The sequence below is a fragment of the Perissodus microlepis genome, chromosome 7 (genome assembly GCF_051167445.1).
Source record: "Perissodus microlepis isolate ML-2025 ecotype Zambia chromosome 7, ASM5116744v1, whole genome shotgun sequence".
NCBI classification, from domain to species: domain Eukaryota; kingdom Metazoa; phylum Chordata; class Actinopteri; order Cichliformes; family Cichlidae; genus Perissodus; species Perissodus microlepis.
This window is the reverse complement of record NC_140467.1, coordinates 22019090-22044995: the sequence shown is the minus strand read 5'-3', so window position 1 is coordinate 22044995 and position 25906 is coordinate 22019090. Positions and strand designations below refer to the sequence as shown.

Here is a 25906-nt window from a genome sequence, read left to right as displayed (position 1 = left end):
CTGTACAGGGCCTCGGTCTCCTGGTGACATTGTGATATATATTTGTGTGTCATCTGCATAGCTATGATAGTTTATTTTGTTGTTCTTTATAATCTGTGCCAGTGGGAGCATGTAAATGTTAAACAGAAGGGGTCCCAAGATGGAACCTTGGGGAACTCCACATGTGATACTTGTCTGCTCAGATGTGAAGTTACCTATTGATACAAAGTATTTCCTGTTTTCTAAGTATGTTTTGAACCAGTTTAGTACAGTTCCTGAAAGACCTGCCCAGTTCTCCAGTCGTTTGAGTAATATGTTGTGGTCAACTGTATCAAATGCTGCACTGAGATCTAGCAAAACTAAGACTGACATTTTTCCATTGTCTGTATTCAGACATATGTCATTGAACACTTTGGTCAGAGCAGTTTCAGTGCTGTGGTTCTGTCTAAAACCTGACTGGAAGGCATCATAGCAGTTATTCTGTTTTAAGAAGTAATTGAGCTGTTGAGAAACTGCTTTTTCAATGATCTTACTTAAAAATGGGAGATTTGAGATTGGCCTGTAGTTGTTCATTTGTGTCTTGTCAAGATTGTCCTTTTTCAGTATAGGTTTAATTACAGCAGTTTTTAGTGGTTCTGGAAACACACCTGACATTAAAGAAAAGTTGACGATCTGTAACAGGTCTGACTCCAAAGTCTTTGAGACCTTTTTGAAAAAACTTGTTGGCAGGACATCTAAACAGCAGGAGGAGGAGTTCAGTTGCCCTAAGATGTCCTCCAGGTCTTTGCTGTTAATAGGGTGAAACTGTTTGATGGTGTTTAAACAGTTTTTCGGTGGACACAGTACATCAGCGGTCCCCAACCTTTTTTCCGCCACGGACCGGTTTATGCCCGACAATATTTTCACGGAACGGCCTTTAAGGTGTCGCGGAAAAATACAACAAAATAAAACTAGTACCGCCACTGAAAAAAAGAAGATTTATTCATAACACACGTGAAAAGACCCAGGAAAACCGAGTTAACGATAAAAACGATAACAAAATAACGCTGAAAACCGATAAAAACCTTGAAAACCACACATTTCACACCTGAGCCTCAACTCTCGCGGCCCGGTACCAAACGACTCACGGACCGGTACCAGTCCGAGGCCCGGGGGTTGGGGACCGCTGCAGTACATATCCTGAATCTGCTGTTGATGTACCAATTGCTTGTCTAATCTTTTGGATTTTGTCTGTGAAGAATTTGGCGAAGTCATTGTAGGCCATGGTCGAATGAAGTTCAGCTGCCACTGACACAGGAGGGTTTGTTAACCTGTCAACTGTAGAAAATAAGACCCGAGCATTATGACTGTTTTTGGTGATGATGTCAGAGAAGTAGGACCTCCTAGCACTCCTCAGTTGTAAATTATAATTGTGAAGTTTCTCTTTACAGATGTCATAATGAACCTGGAGGTTTGTTTTTCTCCATCTGCGCTCAGCTTCCCTACACTCTCTTTTTTCTTTTTTCACCAGTGTGGAGTTTCTCCAGGGAGACTTTTTCCTTCCAGAGATAACCTTCACCTTAATGGGAGCAATAGTGTCCATTACATTTAACATTTTAACATTGAAGCTATTGACGAGCTCATTGACTGAACCTCTGGACAGGCCAGGTGTTAATGGGAAGACCTGGTTAAAGATCTCACTACTGTCTTCAGTTATACACCGTTTTGTGATCACTGCTGTTGATATATTTGTGTGGGCTGAAATTTTACTTTCAAAGAAAACACAGTAATGATCAGACAGGCCCACATCAGACACAGTAACCTTCGAAATGCTCAGGCCCTTGGAGATCAGTGGGTCAAGAGTGTGTCCTCTATTATGTGTGGCCTCTGTTACATGCTGAGTCAGCCCAAAGTTGCCCAGAGTTACTCAGGTCTTTAGTCCCTTTGTCCTGAGGGTTGTCCACATGGATGTTAAAATCCCCAACAATAATTACACAGTCGAAATCAACACAGATCACAGACAGCAGTTCACTGAGATCATTAAAAAAGTCAGTGCAGTATTTGGGAGGCCTGTAAACATTAAGAATCACAACTTTGGATGGGGCGTTCAGCTGTAAAGCCACATATTCAAAAGACTGAAAACTTCCAGGAAATAGCTGCTTACATTGAAATGATTCATTAAATAAGACAGCAACCCCCCCTCCTCTTCTGCTCACCCTGGCCTCACTGATAAAACTGTAGTTAGGAGGGGTCGTCTCGATGAGAACAGCTCCACTGTTACTTTGGTCCAACCAAGTTTCAGTTAAAAACATAAAATCAAGGCTGTGCACAGTGATTAAATCATTAATTAAAAATGTTTTCCCAGCTAAAGATCTAACGTTTAATAAAGCCAACTTAAGTGTTTTAGAGGTATTATTTGCCCCTCGTGTTTGGGAGCAGTCTGTGGCACACAAGGTATGTTTACTATATTTAAAGGTCTTTTAGAGTGCAGCTCTCTGTGTTTTGACCAGGCCACATGTCTCCTTCTGTCACCTAAAAGTACAGAAATTTTAAAACCTTCTAGTAAACAGGGTCCTAGCTTCTCCTGGGAAAAGTCACCACTGCCATAATCCTCGCAGCCCGGACCCTCCACACATCACACATCAGACTGTGGAGACAGAGCATGAAGGTGGTAAGGAGGAACTAAGGGGGGCGAGGCTGGGCAATGTAACTTTGATTGCTCTGTTGAGGGTGGGGCTCGATGGCGAACCATTGGCTGCTCTGGTGGGGGGTTTATGGGGGACAAAAAGGGATTGGGCCGGGGGGTAGATCTGAGCCCAGCATTGACCCGCTCCATCATCTCCTCAGTGAATTTCAGGTGTGGGGAGGAGGGAGAAAGGGAGGGGGAGGAGGGTGATGGCCTGTCAGGGGTTTGGGGGACTGGCAAAGGTCGTGGTCCCTGGTCCTGGTCGTTGGTGTTGTTGAGAGAGTTGGAGGCAAATAGGGACCCCTCTTCTTGCCTCTGATGTCTCTCCTTTCTGAAGCTCATCCCAGGTGGGGGCAGATGAGGCTCCTCCTCAAGGTTTCTGCTGGGCTTTGTCTGTTCTTGGAGTACTGTTTGTTCCTCCGTCTGTTGTTTGGATGCATCGTTTGATCCTGTATGCAGAACAATGTTTGTCACAGTTGGATATTCATCTGCAATTTGAAGAATTCCCTCCTTCAGGTTGTTGACCATATTCTTAGGAAAGCAGAGGACTTTAGTGTTCTTACCACACATCCTTTGTACATCCTTTACGGCAGAGTCAGCCACAATCAGAGTTTCAGGCCTAGCCTTTAGCTTTCCCTATGGCCTTTTACTTTTCAACAGATTTTCAGACCTTACTTCACATTCAGTTGTTTTGGAGGTTTGTTGTTAACCTTCCTATTCACGGTTGTCCAGTCCTGTTTCCTCCCGTATACAGGGGTAGAAGAGCTTCTCTGTCTTGTAGGAAGTGAAGGCCAGTCGGTTTCAGAGATTTCAGCTCGCTGTGCCCTGCCTGTGATACGTCCTCCCCCTTCCAGGAGACATGATTTATGTCTTGGTTTTGCACCAAGACAGTCCAAGGGGGGATTATCGCTTGAGGATTTATTATAATGCACAGTCTACTTTCTTGGTCATGTTATCTGTGCTCCTAGCTGTGTACTAGCTTGCTCATCGCCATTGTTTTGAATCAAAGGCAAGGTTGTTTCATTTCCACACAGTCCATTTACCTCCACGTTTACTTCTAAGCGATGAATTTTTGTCTCCAGTACTGCAATCTTCTGCAGGAGGCTGTGGTAGTCATCTGTGGAGAGGGAAGGCATCTTGTTGCTAGTTAGCCTAGCGGTTAGCACCTTTCCAGGCTATTGAGGCTGTTCGGTGCCCAGACGCTGTAATCAGGCTTCAGCTGTGTCTAGGCCACAGACACACGGAGCGCTGAAGATACGGTAACTATAAAAATGTTGCTGTTTCTGTTAAGAACACTTTAGTCCTAATGATCTATAAGTGTCCAGAAGCTATCGCAGGTAAGCTCATATGGAAAAAAAGGGAAAAAATCAGCATAAAAATCAATAAAAATCAATAAAAGAAGCAAAGCATTTAAAGAGCAAAGAGAGGAAGCGTCCACACTCACAAAAGGGGGAGGAGCAAGCCTGTGTGGAGGCACAATATGAAGAAATCTGGGGCGGGTCAAGAAATTGCACAGTACTATATGGAATTACTGCAGTCCAGTCTAATAGAAAAGAAGGCATTTACTGTTCAGTGTCACTCTGACACAGACTGTCTGCAGTGTTGACAATGTGACGCGGATAAAAATAGGCAGAGATTTGCTTAATGTGGGAGTTAAAGGACATCCCCAGGTCACAGACAGTACGAATGGATCAAATGTTACTAGCTTGACAACAGAGAGGGTTACCATCTGACTTCACAGTTCCCTCTGCTCCACAAAGCTTTTTAGTGTCTGTATTTCTATGGCTTACACCTTTTAATGCAAAAAAGAAGCAAAAGCACACAGAGACTTACCTTGGTTAGGTTTTTCTCTGGAATTAGTGGCGTTAGCAACAAGAGTGTAAATATTGGCCATAAACATGTCAAGTGCCAGGCAACAACATCTCAAATGAATACTAATGTTACTGGTAGATGCATGAAAAGGTGATAACACATCAGCCATAACAGCCAGAGAAGGTGATAACATCTTACTGTTATATTTATAGTTTGCACGCCAACCACCAGAAGCCATAAAGACATTTTTCCTTATTTAATACAACAGATGTCATTTGTGAATGATTTAATCAATTGTAAATCCTTTAAAATGTTACAAGTTTCTGAAAAGCTCTTTGAAGTTTATTCAGTGCAAACACAGAGTTTAGTTTGAAATGAGAAATTTTCCTATTATTTTTTTTCTTTCCAGCAAATTGAGCAACCTCACTCACTACAAGCGGTCACGATTACCTCTCTTTTGTTTTCTTTAACAACTCTGCCCTGCCTGTGATTTTCTTCCTTTATGTGTTTTTCTTCTTTATATGTCATGTTTTATTCTTTTAATTAAAGATTTTTTAAAAAGAGAATCTCTGAGGTGGAAAAATTGTCACATAAGAATCTGAAACCTGTGAGTATTGGGCTTTTTTGGAAAGATAAATTACATAAAGCAGCTCTGTTAACAAAAATAAATAGAAATGTTGTAAATTTACAAAATGGTTTATTGGCAACTCCTATCAGCACTTTCAGGACTTCTTTTCCAGTTAAACATGAGGTCAGCATACCTTGCTCTGTAGTCTTCACAATACACAAATTAAATTACAGCTCCTGATTAAAACAGATTACGAGTCCTTGTTATTCTATTACCGTAAGTCTTCCACTAATCCTTCATAACGATATTGTAATCCCAGTGTTCACAGGGATTGAAATAAAACCGAAATTACTTTGCCAAGCTCTCATAAAGTTTTATTTGCTTTTTGATGTCTACATTTCTGTTTTATCTGTCATGTTCAGCAGTGAGAGACGTGATCATGAGGGTAATGTGGAAGTCCATGGACAAGATGAGGTGCTTCAGGAAACGATCCATCTTCCCTTTCCTCGGCTTTCTCATCGCCTTTCTGCTCTTTTTCAACCATTATATGGATGATGGATATGTGCTGGTAACTTTAATCATGTTGTTGTTTGTTTTGTTTTTTGAAATTTTGACTCTTCTGCCTGAAGTGTTCCTACAGGTGTTACTCTTTGTGTTTGCATGTTTGTGTGTGATTTAGGAGGCTGAAAAAAGACAGCTAGGAGAGACGCTGATCCATCCTCCGAACTCTGAAAGATACGTGCACACGTTCAGAGACTTGTCCAATTTCTCTGGGACCATTAACGTGACGTACCGCTACCTTGCGGGGCTTCCTTTACCACGTAAAAGTAGGCATTTCTACCAGATACCAGTTTGAATTCATTTTTACTTCGAACAGGAAAATATTTACTGACTGAACTAACTGTTTTTCACTGTTGGAACAGAGTACCTCACCATTGGCTTGTCGTCGGTCAAGAGGAAAAAGGGAAACTACCTCCTGGAAACGATCAAATCCATATTTGATCAGTCCAGTTACGAGGAACTGAAAGAGATTGTGGTTGTCGTCCATCTGGCGGACTTCGACCTGGTCTGGTGTGAGAACCTAGTGCAGGAAATCACCAGGAAGTTTGCACACCACATCATAGCTGGACGTCTCTTAGTAATCCAAGCTCCAGAGGAGTACTATCCGTCTCTGGACGGATTGAAAAGGAACTACAACGACCCAGAGGACAGGGTCCGTTTCCGCTCCAAGCAGAACGTGGACTACGCTTTCCTGCTCAACTTCTGCACAAACCTCTCCGACTTCTACATGATGTTAGAGGACGATGTGCGCTGCTCCAGGAACTTCCTGACGGCACTGAAGAAGGTGATCACTTCCAGAGAAGGTTCCTACTGGGTGATGTTGGAATTCTCCAAGCTGGGCTACATCGGGAAGCTGTATCACTCGAGAGACCTGCCGCGCCTGGCTCATTTCCTGCTCATGTTCTACCAGGAAATGCCCTGCGACTGGCTCCTCATCCACTTCAGAGGCCTGCTGGCACAGAAGGACGTGATCCGCTTCAAGCCTTCACTGTTCCAGCACATGGGCTACTACTCCTCTTATAAAGGTGCAGAGAACAAGCTGAAGGACGATGACTTTGAGGAAGACTCCATAGACATTCCCGACAACCCCCCCGCCAGCCTTTACACAAACATCAATGTCTTTGAAAACTATGATGTCACCAAGGCTTACAGCAGTATTGTTGATGAGTATTTTTGGGGGAAACCTCCGTGCACTGGAGACTTCTTTATCATAATCTTTAACAAACCAACAAAAATCACCAGAATTAAAATCCTGACCGGCACAGAGGACAGACAAAATGACATTCTTCACCACGGAGCTCTGGAAGTGGGCCAGAAGTCTGTGGACACCAAACAGGGCAGGCAGTGCACATCCTACATCACACTGGGAGAGTTTAAAGTTGGAAACATTGAGGTTAACAATGTGGACCACAAGATAGGCTTTGATATTGAGTGCGTACGAATTGTCATAACTGCCAGCCAGAAAGAATGGCTCATCATAAGAAGTGTCAGTTTATGGACCGCGCAGCCTGTCGCTCAAATATAGAAATAAAGCTTTTTAAACGATTCTCTGCTCATGGTGATTTTGGATGCAGATGCTATGACTTCATTTGGGACTTCTACTGTTTGCTGAATTCAAATCAATCCACATTTTTCTTGGGTTGGCCAGAGATCTGCTGTATGTTTTCATTGTGATGTATTAAATTGACTGATGTGTACAGTATGGAGCTTTTATACTTCTGTTCATTTTCAGAAAATCTGTGTATAAAAATATTCAAACTTGGCTGGTATTATATCTCTTTTTTTTCAATTAGTGAACCCCAAGGGTTTTTCCACAGAGTCTGTGGTTCAAAAGATAAACTTGCTGCTTACTTTTTAAATCCACAGTGGGGGGCAAAATACACAAGTGTAAAATAAACAAAAACATTTTTATGGCACAAAGACTCATCAGCTACCTTTTTGTTAGTATTGTCTAACAGAAGTGAGCAAGAGCATAGAATAGCTGTTACCTACATCTAATATTAAACACCGTTTTCAAAAACTATAGGGAAGTGTTTTCAAAGCTCATTAAACTATGCGTGATGTGTCGAGTGAGGACTTCTAAGTTCCTGAGATAGAGCTGTCTGACAATCTGTTAATGATTTACAAAAAATAAGGTTCCACCTGCTGTTCAGTGCAAGTACATGCCTAAAAAAGAGAAGTCAAGCTGTGTAATACTGTTAAAAAAAAATTCAGACGATCATCATCCCTGAATTGAGTAAAAAGAATCTACCACCTGTGTGAGGTTACTCTAACAAATGCAAAATGAACTGGCAAAAAAATTAGATGGGCAAGAAATTTAATTAAAGACTATAATATTAACTACAAGCTCTTGTTTTTGTCATTAGGTCGTTTTTGTGAGTTTTAAACGAATCTATGAGAGTTGACAAATATGCTCTTTGGAGTACTTTGCTGCCACCTTGTGGTAAATTATAAAAATAACAACGGAAAATATACAGATTACCTATTGACCTAAGAGGTACATATATCATAAAATATGACAAAAATTGTGCATTGAAGGTGTATAGACTGTTATATATATATAATAATAGTCTATACACTATAGTGTAATTACAAGTAAAATAAAGAGTAACTTTTAAAAATCTTATAACTCTAACAGGCAGCGCAGAAAGTGAGGCATCTAAATTATAATGTCATAATTTACACTCTCTGTTTCATGCAGCGATATGTCAAAATCTACAAAGCAAGAGTAAACCACAGTTTTGTCCTGAAGAGCAATATCAGAATTATACATAAAGTGTGAAATGTGCCATAGTATGTTTTTTGTATGCGGTACCACGGGCCACACTTTGAGAAACCTGGCTCTAGAGCTTAAATGATTAAATATTTATATTTTAACATAATACCATTTTGGAACTTTTTATAGTAAATCTGTGTGTGTGTGTGTGTGTGTGTGTGTGTGTGTGTCCCAGAAAGATTCACAATTTTGCCTGAAGATGCTTCACCATCTGGGAAACTTATGGGACATAATTCTTCTTTCAGGATGAACAGATATGCAAATAAATATTATGCATAGTAAACAGAAGGAATATCATTACGCTGCAGAGGCGCGGGGCTGACTGTAAATAAACAAAGTGCAACCATGTATGAAGCACAGTAAGCCATGTGTTCAGGTGTTGAGGTTGCCAGAAATAAACAGATGGCATGATTACTGATGGAGCCAAACACCAAATAAGTTTTCAGCTCACAAGAACTAAGTTCAATGCTTTTCCTTCATTTTTATTCATCCTGTGCACATCCTAAACCTCATTTTCAGCAGCAATCTTCTGGGACTTTTCTCCTCATGCTTCGGTTCAGGTGTAAGTGTTTTTTCACCTTTTACTTTGTGATGTCTTCCTCTTGAGGCTTACATTATATTCACTTATATCTGTCTCCAGGTAGCTTCCAGTCTAATGTATTGTCCCTTTCATCCTTTCCTCATCACATTCACTACCTCCTCTTGCTTTTTAAAAAAAAAAAAATCACCTTCTGCCGCCCTGACCTCCTGCCATCATGTGCAATCCAAATCACTTTCACATCAGCGTCCCCCTGCACTTTTAGAAGAGAAAGATTACAGAACCACTATTTTTCAACCTTATACCAGACATCTGATCATTAATATTCCTATTTCTTCAATTACTTGGAAATATTAGGACCTGATAAGTTAAAAAATTGTAAGCATGAATTTATTTGACTGTGCCTGACAATAAAACTTAATTCTGTGCGTCAACATGGTTGTCTAGAAATTATAATGTACAGTCATGTGAAAAGCTAAGTACACCTTTAATGCTCTGCACTTGATTAACTAATCACCAAGTGTGACAACCTCTGTTAAAACAAAAGCTAGTAGTTTGCAGGTCTGGAGCATTCAGGCATGTGTAAAAGCAACGCCATAATCTTCTCAGGAGTGGACGTCTCAGCAAACTCATGCCAAGATCAGACTGTGCAATGTTCAGAAAAACTGCAAAAAACCCAAGAACTACATCTCACTCTATAGGTCTCAGTTAGCATGTAAAATGTTAAAGTTCATGAGAGCAAAATTGGAAAAAGACTGAACAAGTTTGGCTTGTTTGGAATCCTTCCCAGAAAGCCTCTTCTCTCTGAAAAGAACATGGCAACATGGCATAGATCTGCAAAGTTACTAATGTAAACAAACAGATGAGACCAACATTTGGCCATAATGCACAGAACCAAACACAGCATATCAGCACAAACAGCTCACACTGACTGTCAAGCACAGTGTTGTCGGAGTGATTGTTTTGCAGCCACAGAGTCTGGGCACCATGCAGTCAACCATGCATGCCAAAGTATTCTAAAATCACATGTGAGGCCATTTGTTTTGCCCAGACTGGGTCATGCAGGACGAGGATGCAGCTCAGGAGAGCAGATCATCTACTTATTGGAAGGTTGGTGCTTCAAACTCTGGCTGCTCCAGTCTGCATGCCAAAGTATTCTTGGGCAAAACACTGAACCCTAAATTCCTCTGATGCAGTTATTGAATTCAATTCAATTCAATTTTATTTATATAACACCAAATTACAGCAACAGTCACCTCAAGGCGCTTTATATTGTAAGGTAGACCCTACAATAATACATATAGAGAAAAAAAACCAACAATCAAATGAAATGATTGATTGAGTACGAATGTGCATGAATGTTAGATAGAAAGCACTTAGGTGTAGAAAAAAGTGCTAGTTTGAATGGGTATGAATGGGTGACATGTTGTATAAAGCACCTTCAGGGCTAAAGTAGAGCAGAAAAGTGCCATATAGTAACCAGTCTGTTTAACAATGGCTGAAAAAGAAAAGTCACAGTCCAGACTTAAACCTGATGAAATGTGACATTGAAAGCTTAAGAGAGCTGTGTATATCCAAATACCTGCCAACCTCAATGAACTAAAGCAGTGCGATTGATAAAAGATGTTTTGTATGTCATTCAGTGAACATTATTAGTGGTAATGAGCCCCTCTAGATAAGAGCCAGTAGAGGGCTTATACACCTGCTAGTCAGTCAGAAGGTTTTTATCATCCATTCACATGGAGGACCACTAACAGCAGCACGGGCAGACTCCAGTCCTGCTAAACATTCTCCCGAGACTGTTAATGTGAAAGAGCAACTTGATAAAGCAGATAACTGTTTTGTTTTGAGCATTTCCTTCTCCACCTTTTTACACCTTTTCACTAAAAGGATGAGCACACTTTGCCATCATCGCTGACCAAAGTACAATTAATGAGTACAGTGCAGTTTTATTTATATAGCAGTAATTCACCATATCAATCCTCTCAAAGTGTGTTCTATGTTACAGTAAAGATCCTACAGAGAGAACCACAGTGCTCAAGAATCACTACAGTTATTCACAGACTGTATATAGCATGCAGTCTGGGCTCTAGATAAAGAAATATATTCCAGAAAGGATTCACATTATTAGTTCTAAAAGTCATGTGCTACATTATGAATGTTGTCCTCATCTCATTGATGAGGACAACATTCACTGTAGATCGCTGGCCATATCTGACTCTGTTTTATCTCTGGATAAAAGCACGAAACAGTCAGATTTATAGTGTTTGAAACAACACAATATAATCCAAACAACTTGGATCTAGAAGAACTTTTAAACTTTAATTTTGGTGAGCTGGCTGCTATTTTGACACCTTTTGTCCAAGCCAATACTGATGAAGCACAAGAAGAAAAATGTGATGCCCTCATGTGCGGGTCTCAGGAGATTAAGAGCATTGATATCTGGCTTGTGTTATTTGTATGTATGAATCTATGCAATATATTTAAAATGACACTGCAGAAATAACAGTAACATTAAAAATATATTTGGTGCAACCAAAGTCATCTAATCTAACTGTTAAAACCTTTGTATCAGAAATAACAGACTAGGAAATAAAAAGCACAAGTTTTTTTCATGAATGCTGGATGAAGTTCACTGAAGATGCATAAAGATAAACAGAATCAGTGGGTGATTCTGGTGGCAGCATTCTTATTTTAATGTGTTTTATAAAACACAACTACACAACTTTCTTGGATCTGTATTTTCTTCAGCATAATAAACTGAGGTGGGGAAAAGAAAAACTGTACACCAACAATAAAAAACAAAACAAAACAAAAACAAAAAAACACGATACTTCACGATAAGATGGTCCTATATTGTTTAATCTCTAAGGAAATGTAGGAAAGTTGGCTTGGTTCCTGTTTTTTGTTTAGTTTTTTTTTTTTTTTAATAATTTTATTATTAGTTATATTTATGTTACTTTATTTATTTATTTATTATTTACTGTTATTTTGACTTATAAATACTACAGCAGGCATTCAGTAAAGTTTTCTTTTTTTAAATCCAGATCATTCTTGAATGTATAAAATGATAAGGAAAAAAATGAATGGAAAAATGACAGGGAACGAATTAATTTATAGACCAAACTTATTATTTATTTTGAATCTTTTCAAAACAAGTTTCAGAAGCGGGTAAATGTTGTGTAGGCCTAATATTTATTTAAATAATTAATTGTTTGTTTGTTTGTTTGTTTATCAATAATCGTATTATTATTACTAACGCAAACGACTGACGTAAAGTCGTCACACTCCAACGTCATGAAGCCGCGCCAGTGTTGTGGTACCAAGACAAACAGAAGCTAAAAGCGAGGCTAGTGGTGAAATTTGGATGGTGCCTCCTACGTGGACTCTGCACTGTTTGGTAAGAAGCACCTACGTGTCACAGTTGCAGCAGAGGATCATATTTATCCCATTTTTATTTATTTATTTTCTACGTTTCGCTTCTTCAGGTATTGGTTAAGTTTCAAGCAAAGTAATGCAGCTAGTTGTTAGCAGAGAGCTCCTCAGTAATATTACGCTGTTACTACAGTTGTGAAGTTTAAACTGAGGTTTACTGTCTGGAGTGGTCTAAAACTCTGCAGCTATAAGTACTATAAGTACTTTCGAAGAAGGAGCGCTGCTGCTATGCGGTTATTACGTTGAAGTCTAAAATAAACGCCGACGTTGTTAGCGTCGCTGGATGTTGATGCTAAATTAGCTAATACAGCAGAGCTGCTGTCCCTGCGAGCATTTGGCTGTTTATTTTTTTATGACTTATAGATTATTGTCAGGTCTACGTGAGGTTTGACACATCGATATGTTCTATGTATGCATGCAGCCACAAGAAGTCTCGAGGTAGTTGGTGGGACAGGATGAGTTTGTTATTACCTGATAGTCATCTAAGTGTTTTTAATTATCTAGTCGTGTTTTATTAATATTCTGTCCCTTTCCAACTAAGTTTTAAAGGGATTACTAGTGTAATAGTAACTTTTTAGACGAGCAAATACAAAAATAAAAAAATCAAAGGCCGGGCAAACAACTATAACAGTAAAGTACACAAGAAAATTCAGTTAAAAGCAATACACAAACCATTATGAAACCATAAGTGATGATTAAAGGAAAAACGCAAAAAACAAACAATATCATGTGAAAGCAATTTGATAAACGTGTTTCTTAGAACGACTAGATGCATAGATTTAAGCCAAAAATGTGGGATGGCCAAGAAAGCCCAGCTGTGAAGCTAAGGCTGCAAACCGGCTCATTTGGGACCAATATCTCCGTTAGGAAGCAAGGACCCAAACATGCTTTAAAAGTCAGCTCTAAAATGTACAGAGAGCCAGTAGAGAAAAGCAAAGACTTTGGTGATGTGACACTGTCCACTAAGAAGCCGAGCTGTTGCATTCTGAACCAGCTGAATGTGAGAGGGTGACCTTTAACTAATCCCAGAAAGAAAGGTACACTTCTTTATCTTGGTCCTATGCCTTTTGCTCCTTTGTGAAATTTTGGTTTGTTAAATTCTGGGTCTTGGTATGCTTCATGTACTTGCCATATTTTCTAATGCCTACGATCATCTGTGCCACAGCATATTTTAATATAGATGAATGCACACTTCATTTTTTTATGTTTTCACTATATTTTGTATGTCTTTCTTTAACTAAAATATTAATCTAAGGCACTAATAATTTAAGGCAATCATTTCCCACCAGGTTTGGAAGAACTGAATGAGGTGCTGCCTTTTGCCTCTGCTCTTGTGTGAGTTCTACTGCTGCCGGGATGGGTCAGCAGATCTCAGGTCAGGCGGTGATGAACCATCTGCCTGAGAAGCTGGTGAAACATGCCGGATTGGTTCGTGACAGCGGCTACCTAAGCTACGAGGAGTTTCTAGCAAGAGTGGCTGAACTTAATGACGTGTAAGTCTGTTAAAGATGATTAGCTTTCCCATACAACAAATAGCTTTTCTTTAAGACAAACAGTTTTTGTGCAGAATGGATAGGTGGAGAAACTTGACCTATTTCACAAAGTGTACCTTTGGGCTAGTTTTACATAGACTCTTCAAATTGAGCGATGGCATCAGTACTTTTATGACATATGGGATTTGTCCTTCCTTATTCCCCCAGCATTAGACACAGTTCTGCCAGTTTACCTTTAGCTTACAAACTCCTAGAGGTAATAGCTGCAAGGCATGATAATGCAGCAGAAGGTGGAGTAGAGAAAGGTTTTGTTACAGCAATTCTGAAAAAAAGATTAATGTGACAACAAAATAAACAGCACAGTGCAGTGTTATTGATGAAAATAATCATTGAAAACACCTGAAAAAGAAGGTGCAATGAAAATAGTTTTTTTTAAACATTCATCATGATGAGAAATAAATCAAAAATCTGCGTGCTTTATGGAGGATGGTTGGAATGGTTTATGGAGATAAACATAACCTTTTCCCCTCTCTCCTGCGTCTCTCTCAGTACGGCCAAGCTAGCTGCTGGACAGCAGAAGCACCTGCTGTTTGAGGTGCAGCCAGGATCTGATGCTACAGCCTTGTGGAAAGTGGCTGTCAGGGTTGTGTGTACCAAGGTGAGACCAAAGAGCCTTCCCCACATGCCAACAGAGGCATCTGCCCACACATTTATGACAGAGAGGGACAGATGTGAGTGAAACCATACTCCTGTAAATTGTGTTTATATGTGGAAACCGTGCTCTGAGGGATCTCCTGGGATGTCTGCAAGTGTTGAAACCAATTTATTGTTTGGAAATGGACTCCTATCAGAATGATGTTTACTATTTCACAAAAATCAAGCCCTTTCTGGGGATCATAATAATATTACAGGGTAGGTGAGGGTAATAGATCCCTGGCAGTTTAACTCATTGTTCCACATCGGTTTTTAACTTTAAACGTAATGTAACACGTACTGTAAACGTAATGTAACACGTACTGTAAACGTAATGTAACACTGCCACTGACCAGGCCAAACAAAAATAGAAAGTTTTTGTTTCTTCATAATTAATATGAAGAAACAAAAAGTTGTGTATGTAGTTGGTTGCATTTGTTTGTGTCTGTCTGTTAGATGTCAACTGTCCGCAGTTTCCAAGATATCATTTTCAAATTTTGTGTGATGGTAGATACTAATAACAACTTGAGTCATAACATGACACCATAAAGTTCCACAAAATCACATACTGCATGAATAGATGTTAAAGTCTCATGTTTTTACAGGTTATAGAAGCTAAAAGATGTCAGCCAATTCTGCTTCAATCATATGGTTAAAATAATAAAATAAAGCAGTATAATAATCATTGAGTAGCATAAGCACTTCCTTTCTTTGAACTCTTTAAAAATTATTTTTTAATACATTATAATCACAATGAACAACAAGATTAATATGCTACACTAGATTTCCATATTAACAATGCTCACATCAGCATAAATGATCTATGAGAACTACTTACATCAGCACGTTGTCATGAAAACATGACAGTTTTAGTATAACCTTTGCCCTTTGGTGGGAGTTGCTCTGTGAGTGCTCTTGTGATTGCCTTTGCTTCCTTCCAGATCAATAAGGAGAATGGCATGGTTGAAGCATCGCGGATCATGAACCTGTATCAGTTCATCCAACTCTATCGTGACATCACCAGCCAGGCAGCTGAAGTGTTGTCTGTAGAGGGTGCCACTAAGGGCCCCTCAACCGAGCTTCCCTCCACTGACTCCTGCCAGGCCAGCATGTGGATGGGCAGGTCAGTTACCAGGAAATGGACAGCTATGATATAAAGTGCACACACAACAATTCGATTTTTATGACGTTTTTTAATAGTGAAGATGGACAGGGATTATGGGAAAAGAGAGCAGTGGTACAACATGCAGCAGAGGTCTTTGTTCAGTGAATGCACTCACTTGTAATCACTGCCAGATTTTGAAGGAGAGTTTTCCTACAACAGACCTGAAAAAATAATGAATATTGGACTTTTATTTGTCAGCTGAGCAGTAATGATGTTTGTGAACATATGCGCTATTAAAAATGTTACACTTGTGCAAATATCAATGCTGTTTCCAGCTTTAGCCTCCAAGTGCCCAAAATGTAGTTTCCCTGCTCAGCACAGGTGTTACTGATGCAATACTACAGAAAATGTTTTTTTAATGCCCCACCATCTGCATGAATTATATATTTTTAAGGTTGTACACATTTTATAACCCCAAGAGATATTTATCCTCAGGCGAATCCTGAGCATAAAGAAGTGTTTCTAAAACACTTCTTGTGCTTTTTGTTTTCATTTCTAAAAAATGAAAATAAAGTGTGCCTAGCGCTAAAGAAAATAATGAAATTGTTTTCCCCTCTTCTGTATACATTTCCATGCAGAGTGAAGCAGCTGACCGATGAAGAGGAGTGTTGCATCTGCATGGATGGAAAATCTGACCTCATCCTGCCCTGTGCACATAGCTTCTGTCAGAAATGCATTGATAAATGGTGAGATAATCAAATAAGCTTGAATTATTTGAATTCATCTATAGCATTGTAAAACATTAAATTACACACCCTCTTCTGTTTCTGTAGGAGTGGCCAGAGCCGAAATTGCCCAATCTGCCGTCTGCAAGTGACTGCTGCCAACGAATCGTGGGTAATGTCTGATATCCCCACAGAGGATGACATAGCCGGCTACATCCTCAACCTGGCTGATGAGGCGGGCCACCCACACAGGCCTTAACATGCATAATACTGAGCCAAGTAGATAGCAAAGGGAAATATACCCACTTCAGTAGACTTTACATACTGAAACACAAAACACCGCTTTCACTGAGAGGTTTCTTTTTTCCCCCCCTAAAGAGCAAAACAGAAAAGAATCCAGCAGGTGTCTTCTCTTTATATTCTTTGTGACAGCTTCTGAAAATCTCCTCTTTTAAGTCCTAAAAATCCCAGGATGCTTTTTGAAACCAGAGTATTGTTGATGTGCTACTTTATGGAGTTTTGTGATATGTTGTTTGAAGTGAAAAAATTGTATTTGTATATTACAATAAATTGTAAAATTTTAATGGAACCCAGAATAACCAAATGTTGCTTAAAGTACTACTAAGAGGTGGTTGGGGTTAACTAGGCACTTTATAAAACAAATGCTGATAAATGTTGACATTGCCTTCCTTCGATATGAATGAGAGAGACACAGTTGCACTTTCTTGTAAAGTTTGATAAGTATGACTCTCATTCATATAATTTAAATCATCACTTTGATATTTTGGGAAAGTGTCTTGTTTGCTGTCCAGGGAAAGTCAGATGTCTGTAAATGTAGGACAGCAGTTAGATTATCCTCATACAAAGACTGGAAACAAGGAGAAAGGGCCGGCTGTAGCCAGTGTTATTAAATCATCTTTGAATTTGTTATATTTAACTATATCTAAATGTGAAAAATAGAGAAGTTTAAAGGTGATTTTTTTTTTGCTGTAGACTGATTCATGGCTAAGTTGCTTCATGAAGTCCCTGCAGGACTGTTTTCAACTTTTGGACAGCATCAGGCTCTTTTCATTCTGTTTGTAGTCTCTGTGTTAAATTTGGGAACTGACTCTGGCCTTGCAGTGAACATACAGACAGTAAATTGGTATTGATCAAATCTTAAACCTCTGGCAAAGAGCAAATAAGCATTATTTCCCAAAATGTCCTATTCTTCCTTCATGTGCAAATCCAAGACACCAAACATACTTGTTGTATTTGCCAGGGCTTCTGGACAAGCAGTAAAGTGAAAATTTATGTTCCATCTATAAAGCTGTTTGGATGTCTGTGCAATGTATCCCTGCATGTTTGTACCCCACATGACATGGACCATGAGCTGTGTTATGTGAATCTGTACTAAAATCCTGTTCTGGTGCAGTTCAGGACACAGGACTGAATAGTCTCATGTGATTTTAATGACTTGGCTCGTTGTGGTGTCTTAACTGTTTTAAATCACCTTGCCTGTCACATAAGTTGTTCTCCTCTTTTTACTTTTATGAATTTTTTTCTAATTATTTTTCTCTCATCTTTATTTACACTATTTTATTATGAATTCTGTAGAAATCTTTTAGTTTGCACTCCCAAAACTGCACTCTGTGCTTCGACGTGACTGTAATTAAAAGCAACTTAATGACTGAGAGAGGGGCAGCTTGTAGGGGAACAGTTAAGTAAATCACTGAAATTGTGTTTAGTTTTTTTGTTTCCCCCTGGGTCTAACCGATCCCTAGTGGCACTTTCAGTTTAAGTTGACATAGCTGTGACACTCGAAGTTGATTCTTCCGGAAATATTTTATTAAATGTGAATATGTATGAACCTTATAGATTTCATTTCTGTTTTACTCAAATCCAATTCTTCATTTAAAGTTGTATTAAAGAAATGACTTATTTAGATCTTTGTTGTGTGAAGTTCAGTGAATTCTTCAGTTTAGCATTTTTTCACATTTATTTTAGCAATTTGTTCCATATATGAGTCTATAGTTTTGAAATATCAGTAATATTTCAGTTCTGTTCATTTTGTTTATCTATCAAATGACATTTTGACACCTCACTGCTATGGGTGTTTGTGCGTAGTTGATGGAGATGATTATATTTGCCTTCATAAATGTTATTTTGGCGCTTTAATCCTTTCATTCAAACTGAAATATACACACCCCAGAGATGTGCAGCAGTAAGAGAAGTCTTTTACAAGCTCTTTAGCAAACTGTGTCTGATCTTGTTGCATGACTGCATGGTCCATTCAGAAAAATGTCAAAGAAAGTTTTTAATATTTACATTATAAAGTTTATGTTTTTAGGGCATATTTTTAAACATGCCCTAAAAACATAAACTGTTGTGTAATGTGAGGTTGCAACCATAAGATGGTAGCATTATCCTGTATTCCTTCTGGGGTCCTGGCATAGTACAGACATTGTATTTGTTATAGTGAATGAAGGGAAGTGTAATAACAGAACCATTCTTACTGTATTATCCTTAATAAACAGATACTCAATTTTTGGCACTTTATGACTGTTGAATTGAAAGTTTTTACAACTTTTGTTAATAAGTTGTTTAATATGCAATAAACTGTATAAGCTGCATTTTTATACAGCTTATTCTGTTTGGAAACAAGATTTTCTTTGGCAATAAAAGTCTAAGTGATGTAGCCTACTGTATCAGACTGGTGTTAAGATGTAAAGGAAAAAATCATAAATGCTTAATCTTATGAGTTTTACATGGCTAACATTGGCATTGTTTTACAGGTTTGAACATGTAAACTCAATGGCGGTGTGGGACATTTCATTTTAAAATAAAAAAAGAGTGAAACCTAGTTGTTCATGTGGTTTACACGTTAACCATACCCCTCCGCGAATTGCTACCTTATCATGGTGGAGTGGTTTGTGTGTCCCAGGGATCCCAGGAGATATGTTGTCCGGGCCCTTGTCCCCCTGGTCCGGCCTCTCACTTGAGGCAGTTAAATAATTCCAGACCCAGAGCCTGGCAGAGCACCTCGGGTGGATGAGGTCCGCCCTGAGTTCCTGAAGACTCTGGATGTCGTAGGACTGTCTTGGTTGACATGCCTCTACAATGTTGCATGGAGATCAGGGGCGGTACCTCTGGATTGGAAGACCAGGATGGTGGTTCCCATGTTTACCGGACCGCAGGGTGTGTTCCAACTATAGGGGGATCACACTCCTCAGGCTCCCTGGGAAAGTCTATGCCAGGGTGCTGGAAAGGAGAGTTCGTCCGTTAGTCGGATACAGGAGGAACAATGCTGTTTTCGTCCTGGTCGTGCAACATTGGACCAGATCTTTATCCTCTCAAGGATATTTGAGGGTGCATGTGAGTTTGCCCAACCAGTCTATATGTGTTTTGTGGACCCGGAGAAGGCATTCGACCGTGTCCCTCGGAGTGTCCTGTGGGAGGTGCTTTGGGAGTATGCGGTGTCTGGCCCATTGTTACGGGCCATTTGAGCCTTATATAACCGTTACAAGAGCTTGGTCTGCATAGCCGGCAATAAGTCGAACTTGTTCCCAGTGGGTGAAGCACTCTACCAGAGCTGCCCTTTGTGACCGATTCTGTTCATAATTTTTATATACAGAATTTCTAGGTGTAGCCAAGTGGTGGAAGGCTGTGGTGATGTGGTTCTGTTGGCTTCATCAGGTGATGGCCTCCAGCTTGCACCGGAACGGTTTGTAGCCGAGTGTGAAGCAGTGGGAATGAGGATCGGCACCTTCAAATCGGAGGCCATAGTCCTCAGCCGGAATAGGGTGGAGTACCCACTCTGGGTCAGGAACAAGTTCCTGCCCCAAGTGGAGTAGTTTAAGTATCTCAGGGCCTTGTTCACGAGTGACAGGAGAAGGGAACGGGAGATCGACAGACGGATTGGTGCTGCACCTGCAGTGATGTAGACATTGTACTGGTCCACTGTGGTGAAGAGAGAGCTGAATGTAAAAGCGAAGCTCTCAATTTACCGGTCGATCTACGTTGCTACCCTCACCTGTGGTCACGAGGTGTGGGTAGTGATCGAAAGAACGAGATTGCGGATAGAAGCGGTGGCAATGGGGTTCCTACGACGGGGGGCTGGCCTCTCCCTTAAAGATAGGGTGAGAAGTTCAGCCATCCGGGAGGGGCTCAGAGTAGAGCCGCTGCTCCTCCGCATCGAAAGGAGCCAGTTGAGGTGGTTCGGGCATCTGATAAGGATGCCTTCTGGACGGTTTCCAGGCATGTCCCACCAGGAGGAGGCCCCGGGGCACACCCAGGACATGCTGGAGAGATTATATATTTCGGCTGGCCTGGGAACACCTTGGTGTCCCTCCTGATAAGCTGGAGGTGGCCAGGGAGAGGGAGGTCTGGCCTTCTCTGCTTAGGCTGCTGCCCCCGCTAGCTGGCCGTGGATAACCCGAAGAAGATGGATGGGGACAAAAAATGGTAAAGGAAACTGGCAACTGCCAGTGCTACACCTCAGCCTCCTACTAGACTACTTTGCCTTGTTCTCAAGTTACTGCATTCACAAGATTCTCTGACTTTGAGGTCGAGGTCACTGAGATTCAAATTCATCGAATATTTTTAGTTGTTGCACCCGTGGTATCAATTTGAAGCTCCTACATCACCTTATTCTTAGGTTATCATATTCATAAGATTTTCATAAAACTTTACCTTTGACCTTGACCTTGAGGTCGAAGTCACTGAGATTCTAACTCATCTGACTTTTTGTAGTTACACCTATGGTGTCAATTTGAAGCTTCTACACTGCCTCGTTCTTGAGTTATTGAGAACACCTAACTCACAAACTAAGGTGTCCAAGCTGCTTGCCCACCCGCCCAGCAGAGTGATAACAATACCCCATCATAGCTTTTACGGAGGTAAAGACACAGTGAAGCCGAGGATTATTGAGAATTCAAATTGCAATACCTTTAATACCTACAGCATGTTCCAATTGCTGTAATAAACTATTGCTAACAGTACCGAATGCTCTACTGAGGTCTAGCAGGACAAGCACAGAAATGAGTCCACTGTCAGAGGCCATAAGAAGATCATTTGTAACCTCCACTAACATTGTTTCTGTAAATAATCAGTTAGCTGTTTTACAACCCATCTTTCAAGAATTTTTCATTTTTCATGAGTCAGTTGTGACAGCTGGGATTTGCACCAGGAACTTTATTGCTCTGAGGCAACAGTGCTAATCACTGTACCACCACAGTGTAATGATTCAGATATTCCTGTGTCAAGGCACTCTCTAACTTCTGTATAACCTTTGTTCCTATGTGTGCCATGTGTGATCACTCCTATGCTGTTTTACTATGACTGTTCAAAGACCAGCATGAATCTGTTTTTGCAGTAAGTCACTGCAAGTCACAAATCTTTGGCTTTTTATAAGATTTTACTAGTTACAAATATAGCTATTATTAACCTGTGACCATTAAAGTGCTCCAAATAACTGGCTTACCAAATGGCTCGGGTAAATACGTTACCTAGGCAACCGGAAACTGCTAAACCAACCGCCAGCTTCATCCTCCACTTAGAAAAATATTTTTCCTCTGTTGGTTTGCGAGTGTTACTGGTGCTTTTAACACAACATCGGGATGGGTCAGCAGATCTCAGGTCAGGGAGTTATGAACCAGCTCCGTCAGAAGCTGGAGAAATGTTTAGAACTGGTTCGTGACAGTCGCTACTTAACTTACGAGGAGTTCCTGGGAAGACTGGCTGAACTTAATGACATGTAAGTGACAGGTCGTTAAAGACAGCTTTAGAGAACAGCAAGTGGCTTTTCTTTAACATAAAACAGTTTTGTGCAGAATGAACAGGCGGAGAAACTTAACCTAGTTCAAAAGTGTACCTTTGGGCTGATTTTACGTAGACTTTTCAATTTGAGAGCTAGCGTCAGTGCTTTTATGATATCTGGGATTTAACCTTCCTTATTTTCTAGCATTACATACATTTCTGCTAGTTTACTAGCTAGGTTTTTTTTTTTAGCTTACAAGCTCCTGGAGGTAATAACTGCAAGGCATGATAGTGCAGCTGAAGGTGAAATAAAAACACGAGGTGAACAGCACAGAGCAGTGTTGTTAAGTATTAGTAATGAAAATACATTTTTGAAATTCAGCATGATGAAAAATAAATGTAAAAATTCTGTTATGAATATTGTGGCACTGCTTTGTCATTTGGCTGAATGGTTTATGGAGAGAAACATAACTTCTCCCCTCTCTCATTCTTCTCTGTCAGTACTGCTGAACAGCAGAATGACCTGCTGTTTGAAGTGCAGCCAGGATCTGATGCTACAGCCTTGTGGAAAGTGGCTGTCAGGGTTGTGTGTACCAAGGTGAGACCAAAGAGCCTTCCCCACATGCCAACAGAGGCATCTGCCCACACATTTATGACAGAGAGGGACAGATGTGAGTGAAACCATACTCCTGTAAAAGGGGAAAGGTAATTCTGCCCCTAGAGAAATACATCCTGTAATAGATTGCTGATAGCAGCTATCAACTGGTAGCTTGGATTAAAAAACCGTGCTGGGCTTGAGAAGCCTGTCATTGGTGGGTTATAGCCAACTATTTTGGCACAGTGTAAGACTGAAACTGCATGCACTACCAGTCATTAAGTCACATGATTGCCTTTTCTTCCTCACAGATCAGTAAGGAGAATGGCATGGTGGAAGCATCGCAGATCATGAACCTGTATCAGTTCATCAAGCTGTATCATGACATCACCAGCCAGAGTCTTCAGGTGCCGTGTGCAAAGAGCCCCTCTACTGAGCTCCTGGCTGACTCCTGCCAGGCCAGCAGGTCAGGCAGCCATGACATAAAGCATACATTTTATAGCACATTCAGCAATTATAAGTACTTTTATGACTTTATTTGATAGTGACAATGAACAGGAAATAGGGGGAAAGAGAGCATGGGAACAACATACACCAAAGGTCATTGCAGCCAAATCAAAGTGGGACCTCACTACTTGGGCATGTTTGTGGTCTAGAAACTCAGCTGTAGGGTTACCATTTTAAAAAGCTATTTAAAAGGTTTCAGCTAAAGCTTTTCTGGACAATTTAACCACAGGTTGGTCGTTGTTTTGTTTGGAACAAAAAAGGACTCCTTTAAAGACTTCAGGAAGAGCATGTGTGATCCCCAGCTCCCACAGATTCTTATGCAAATGCATTCAGTCCCTTTGAATACACCCACTTGATCTTATATTTGCCAGCTGAGCAGTAATGATAATGTTGGAACGTACGTGCCATTAAAACCATTACACTTGTGCTAATATCAAATGTTGTGTTTCCGGCCCGAATCTCCAAGTGGCCTAACAATGCAGTTAATGCAGTTTTTCCTGCTCACCACAGGTGTCAGTGCTGTAAGACTACAGAAATATTTCTTTAATGCCCCACAATCTGCATAAATTATGTAATTTCTTTGCAGCAGAGTGATTTCTCATCCAGAGGCAAGGCTAGGGGGCTGATTGATTGATGGGTCGTGTTAAAACTTTCGGACATTTTTAGAACACAGAGGGATATTATTTTCTCAATTCCTTGATTGCAAACCCTCGGGATTTATCAGACATATTTCTACTAAAAAAGGTAGAAAAGCTAATTTAAGTTGCCTTCCTCTGTAGATAAATAATAAAACAGTTTATGTTTTCTCTGTATACAAGCAGCAATTGATGAATTGATGATGAAAATTTGTTACTGAAAAATCTAAACTTTCTGTTATTCACACACACACACACACACAGTAATTATTCCACACCCTCTTCTGTTTCTGTAGGAGTGGTCAGAGCCTAAGCGACCTAGCATGTCATCTGCATGTGACTGCTGACAGCGAATCGTGGGTAATATCTGATCTTCAGAGATTACTTCCCTAATGTGACTAATGAGGGAGGCCACCCATACATGCTTTAAAATGTCGAATACTTAGCTAAGTACAAAGGAAATGGAGATATACCCACATAAGAAGACTTTTTCCTCCTAAAGAGCAAGATAGAAAAGAATCCAGCAGATTTCTTCTCTTTATATTCTTTGTGACAGCCTCTGAAAATGAAAATCTCCTCTTTTAAGTCCTAAAAATCCCAGGATGCTTTTTGAAACCAGTTTTGTGATATGTTGTTTGAAGTGAAAAATAAATCTGTATTTGTATATTACAATAAATTGTAACATTCAAGGATCCAAGGAGCTTTATTTGTCATTCACATCACATGTTAACATGAGGTGGAACGAAATTATGTACACACGGTCCGGAGTGAAAAGAAACAAAAATAATGAAGAAACAGAAATTTTTTCTTAAAGTTCGAATAAATAGTTGGGTTGTTTTGTTTTGTTTTTTGTTTTTTTTAACAAACAGAAATGACAAGTAATAAGACAATACAATAAATAATACTATAACTAGAGTGCAACAACCTGAGTACCAGTATGGAGTATGGGTAAGGAGTGTGGGTATAAATATAGGTGTAAATAAATATTTTAGCAGCAAAGGGCATAATGACCAGCATTGATAAAGTGACATAAAACATTAGAATAGACGCGTTCTCCGGGAGCATGAGTAGCCGCTGCTCTACTGTGCGCCGCCATGTTGACATCAACATTTTAATTCCTGTATATATTGTACATACTATTGTTTGAGTAATACGATTGTTTTTTGGATTTTTTTGTACTTTTTATATTTTACATTTGTATTTATTATTGAAACTTGCACCAAGGGAGTGGCACTCCAATTTCGTTGTACTCTGTACAATGACAATAAAGGCTATTCTATTCTATTAATGGAACCCAGAATAACCAAATGTTGCTTAAAGTACTACTGAAGAAGAGGTGGTTGGGGTTAACTAGGCACTTTATAAAACAAATGCTGATAAATGTTGACATTGCCTTCCTTCGATATGAATGAGAGAGACACAGTTGCACTTTCTTGTAAAGTTTGATAAGTATGACTCTCATTCATATAATTTAAATCATCACTTTGATATTTTGGGAAAGTGTCTTGTTTGCTGTCCAGGGAAAGTCAGATGTCTGTAAATGTAGGACAGCAGTTAGATTATCCTCACACAAAGACTGGAAACAAGGAGAAAGGGCCGGCTGTAGCAAGTGTTATTAAATCATCTTTGAATATGTTATATTTAATTATATCTAATTTGTTTAATACGACTGATTCATGGCTAAGTTGCTTCATGAAGTCCCTGCAGGACTGTTTTCAACTTTTGGACAGCATCAGGCTCTTTTCATTCTGTTTGTAGTCTCTGTGCTAAATTTGGGAACTGACTCTGGCCTTGCAGTGAACATACAGACAGTAAATTGGTATTGATCAAATCTTAAACCCCTGGCAAAGAGCAAATAAGTATTATTTCCCAAAATGTCCTATTCTTCCTTCATGTTCAAATCCAAGACACCAAACATACTTGTTGTATTTGCCAGGGCTTCTGGACAAGCAGTAAAGTGAAAATTTATGTTCCATCTATAAAGCTGTTTGGATGTCTGTGCAATGTATCCCTGCATGTTTGTACCCCACATGACATGGACCATGAGCTGTGTTATGTGAATCTGTACTAAAATCCTGTTCTG

General features: G+C 39.8%; 3 protein-coding genes across 6 annotated transcripts in view; all 3 read left to right on the top strand.

Annotated features, from left to right (window-relative positions):
* LOC146383060 (alpha-1,3-mannosyl-glycoprotein 4-beta-N-acetylglucosaminyltransferase C-like) overlaps positions 1–7347 on the top strand; it is a 76054-nt gene extending 68707 nt beyond the window's left edge. For 3 of the 4 annotated variants that reach the window (XM_084934188.1, XM_084934187.1, XM_084934189.1), the window contains 3 exons: positions 5447–5592; positions 5704–5851; positions 5948–7347. In XM_084934188.1, the coding sequence (XP_084790314.1) occupies positions 5464–5592; positions 5704–5851; positions 5948–7110 (1440 nt within the window). In that variant the 5' untranslated portion in view covers positions 5447–5463 and the 3' untranslated portion in view covers positions 7111–7347. The remainder of the gene's footprint in view (positions 1–5446; positions 5593–5703; positions 5852–5947) is intronic. The other variant, XM_084934190.1, reaches the window with a different exon arrangement.
* A 4834-nt stretch (positions 7348–12181) lies between these two features.
* Positions 12182–18888, top strand: LOC146383059 (RING finger protein 141). Its single transcript, XM_084934186.1, has 6 exons — positions 12182–12299; positions 13624–13827; positions 14377–14485; positions 15462–15643; positions 16264–16371; positions 16459–18888. Exons 2-6 carry the CDS (start codon positions 13691–13693, stop codon positions 16607–16609), a joined length of 687 nt encoding a protein of 228 aa, XP_084790312.1. The 5' UTR covers positions 12182–12299; positions 13624–13690; the 3' UTR covers positions 16610–18888.
* Positions 18889–21851: 2963 nt separating this feature from the next.
* On the top strand, positions 21852–24588 carry LOC146383058 (RING finger protein 141-like). The gene is made up of 4 exons (XM_084934185.1): positions 21852–22084; positions 22588–22684; positions 22993–23147; positions 24120–24588. The coding sequence occupies exons 1-4, from the start codon at positions 21948–21950 to the stop codon at positions 24214–24216; spliced, it is 486 nt and encodes a 161-aa protein (XP_084790311.1). The 5' UTR covers positions 21852–21947; the 3' UTR covers positions 24217–24588.
* The last annotated feature ends 1318 nt before the right edge of the window (positions 24589–25906 follow it).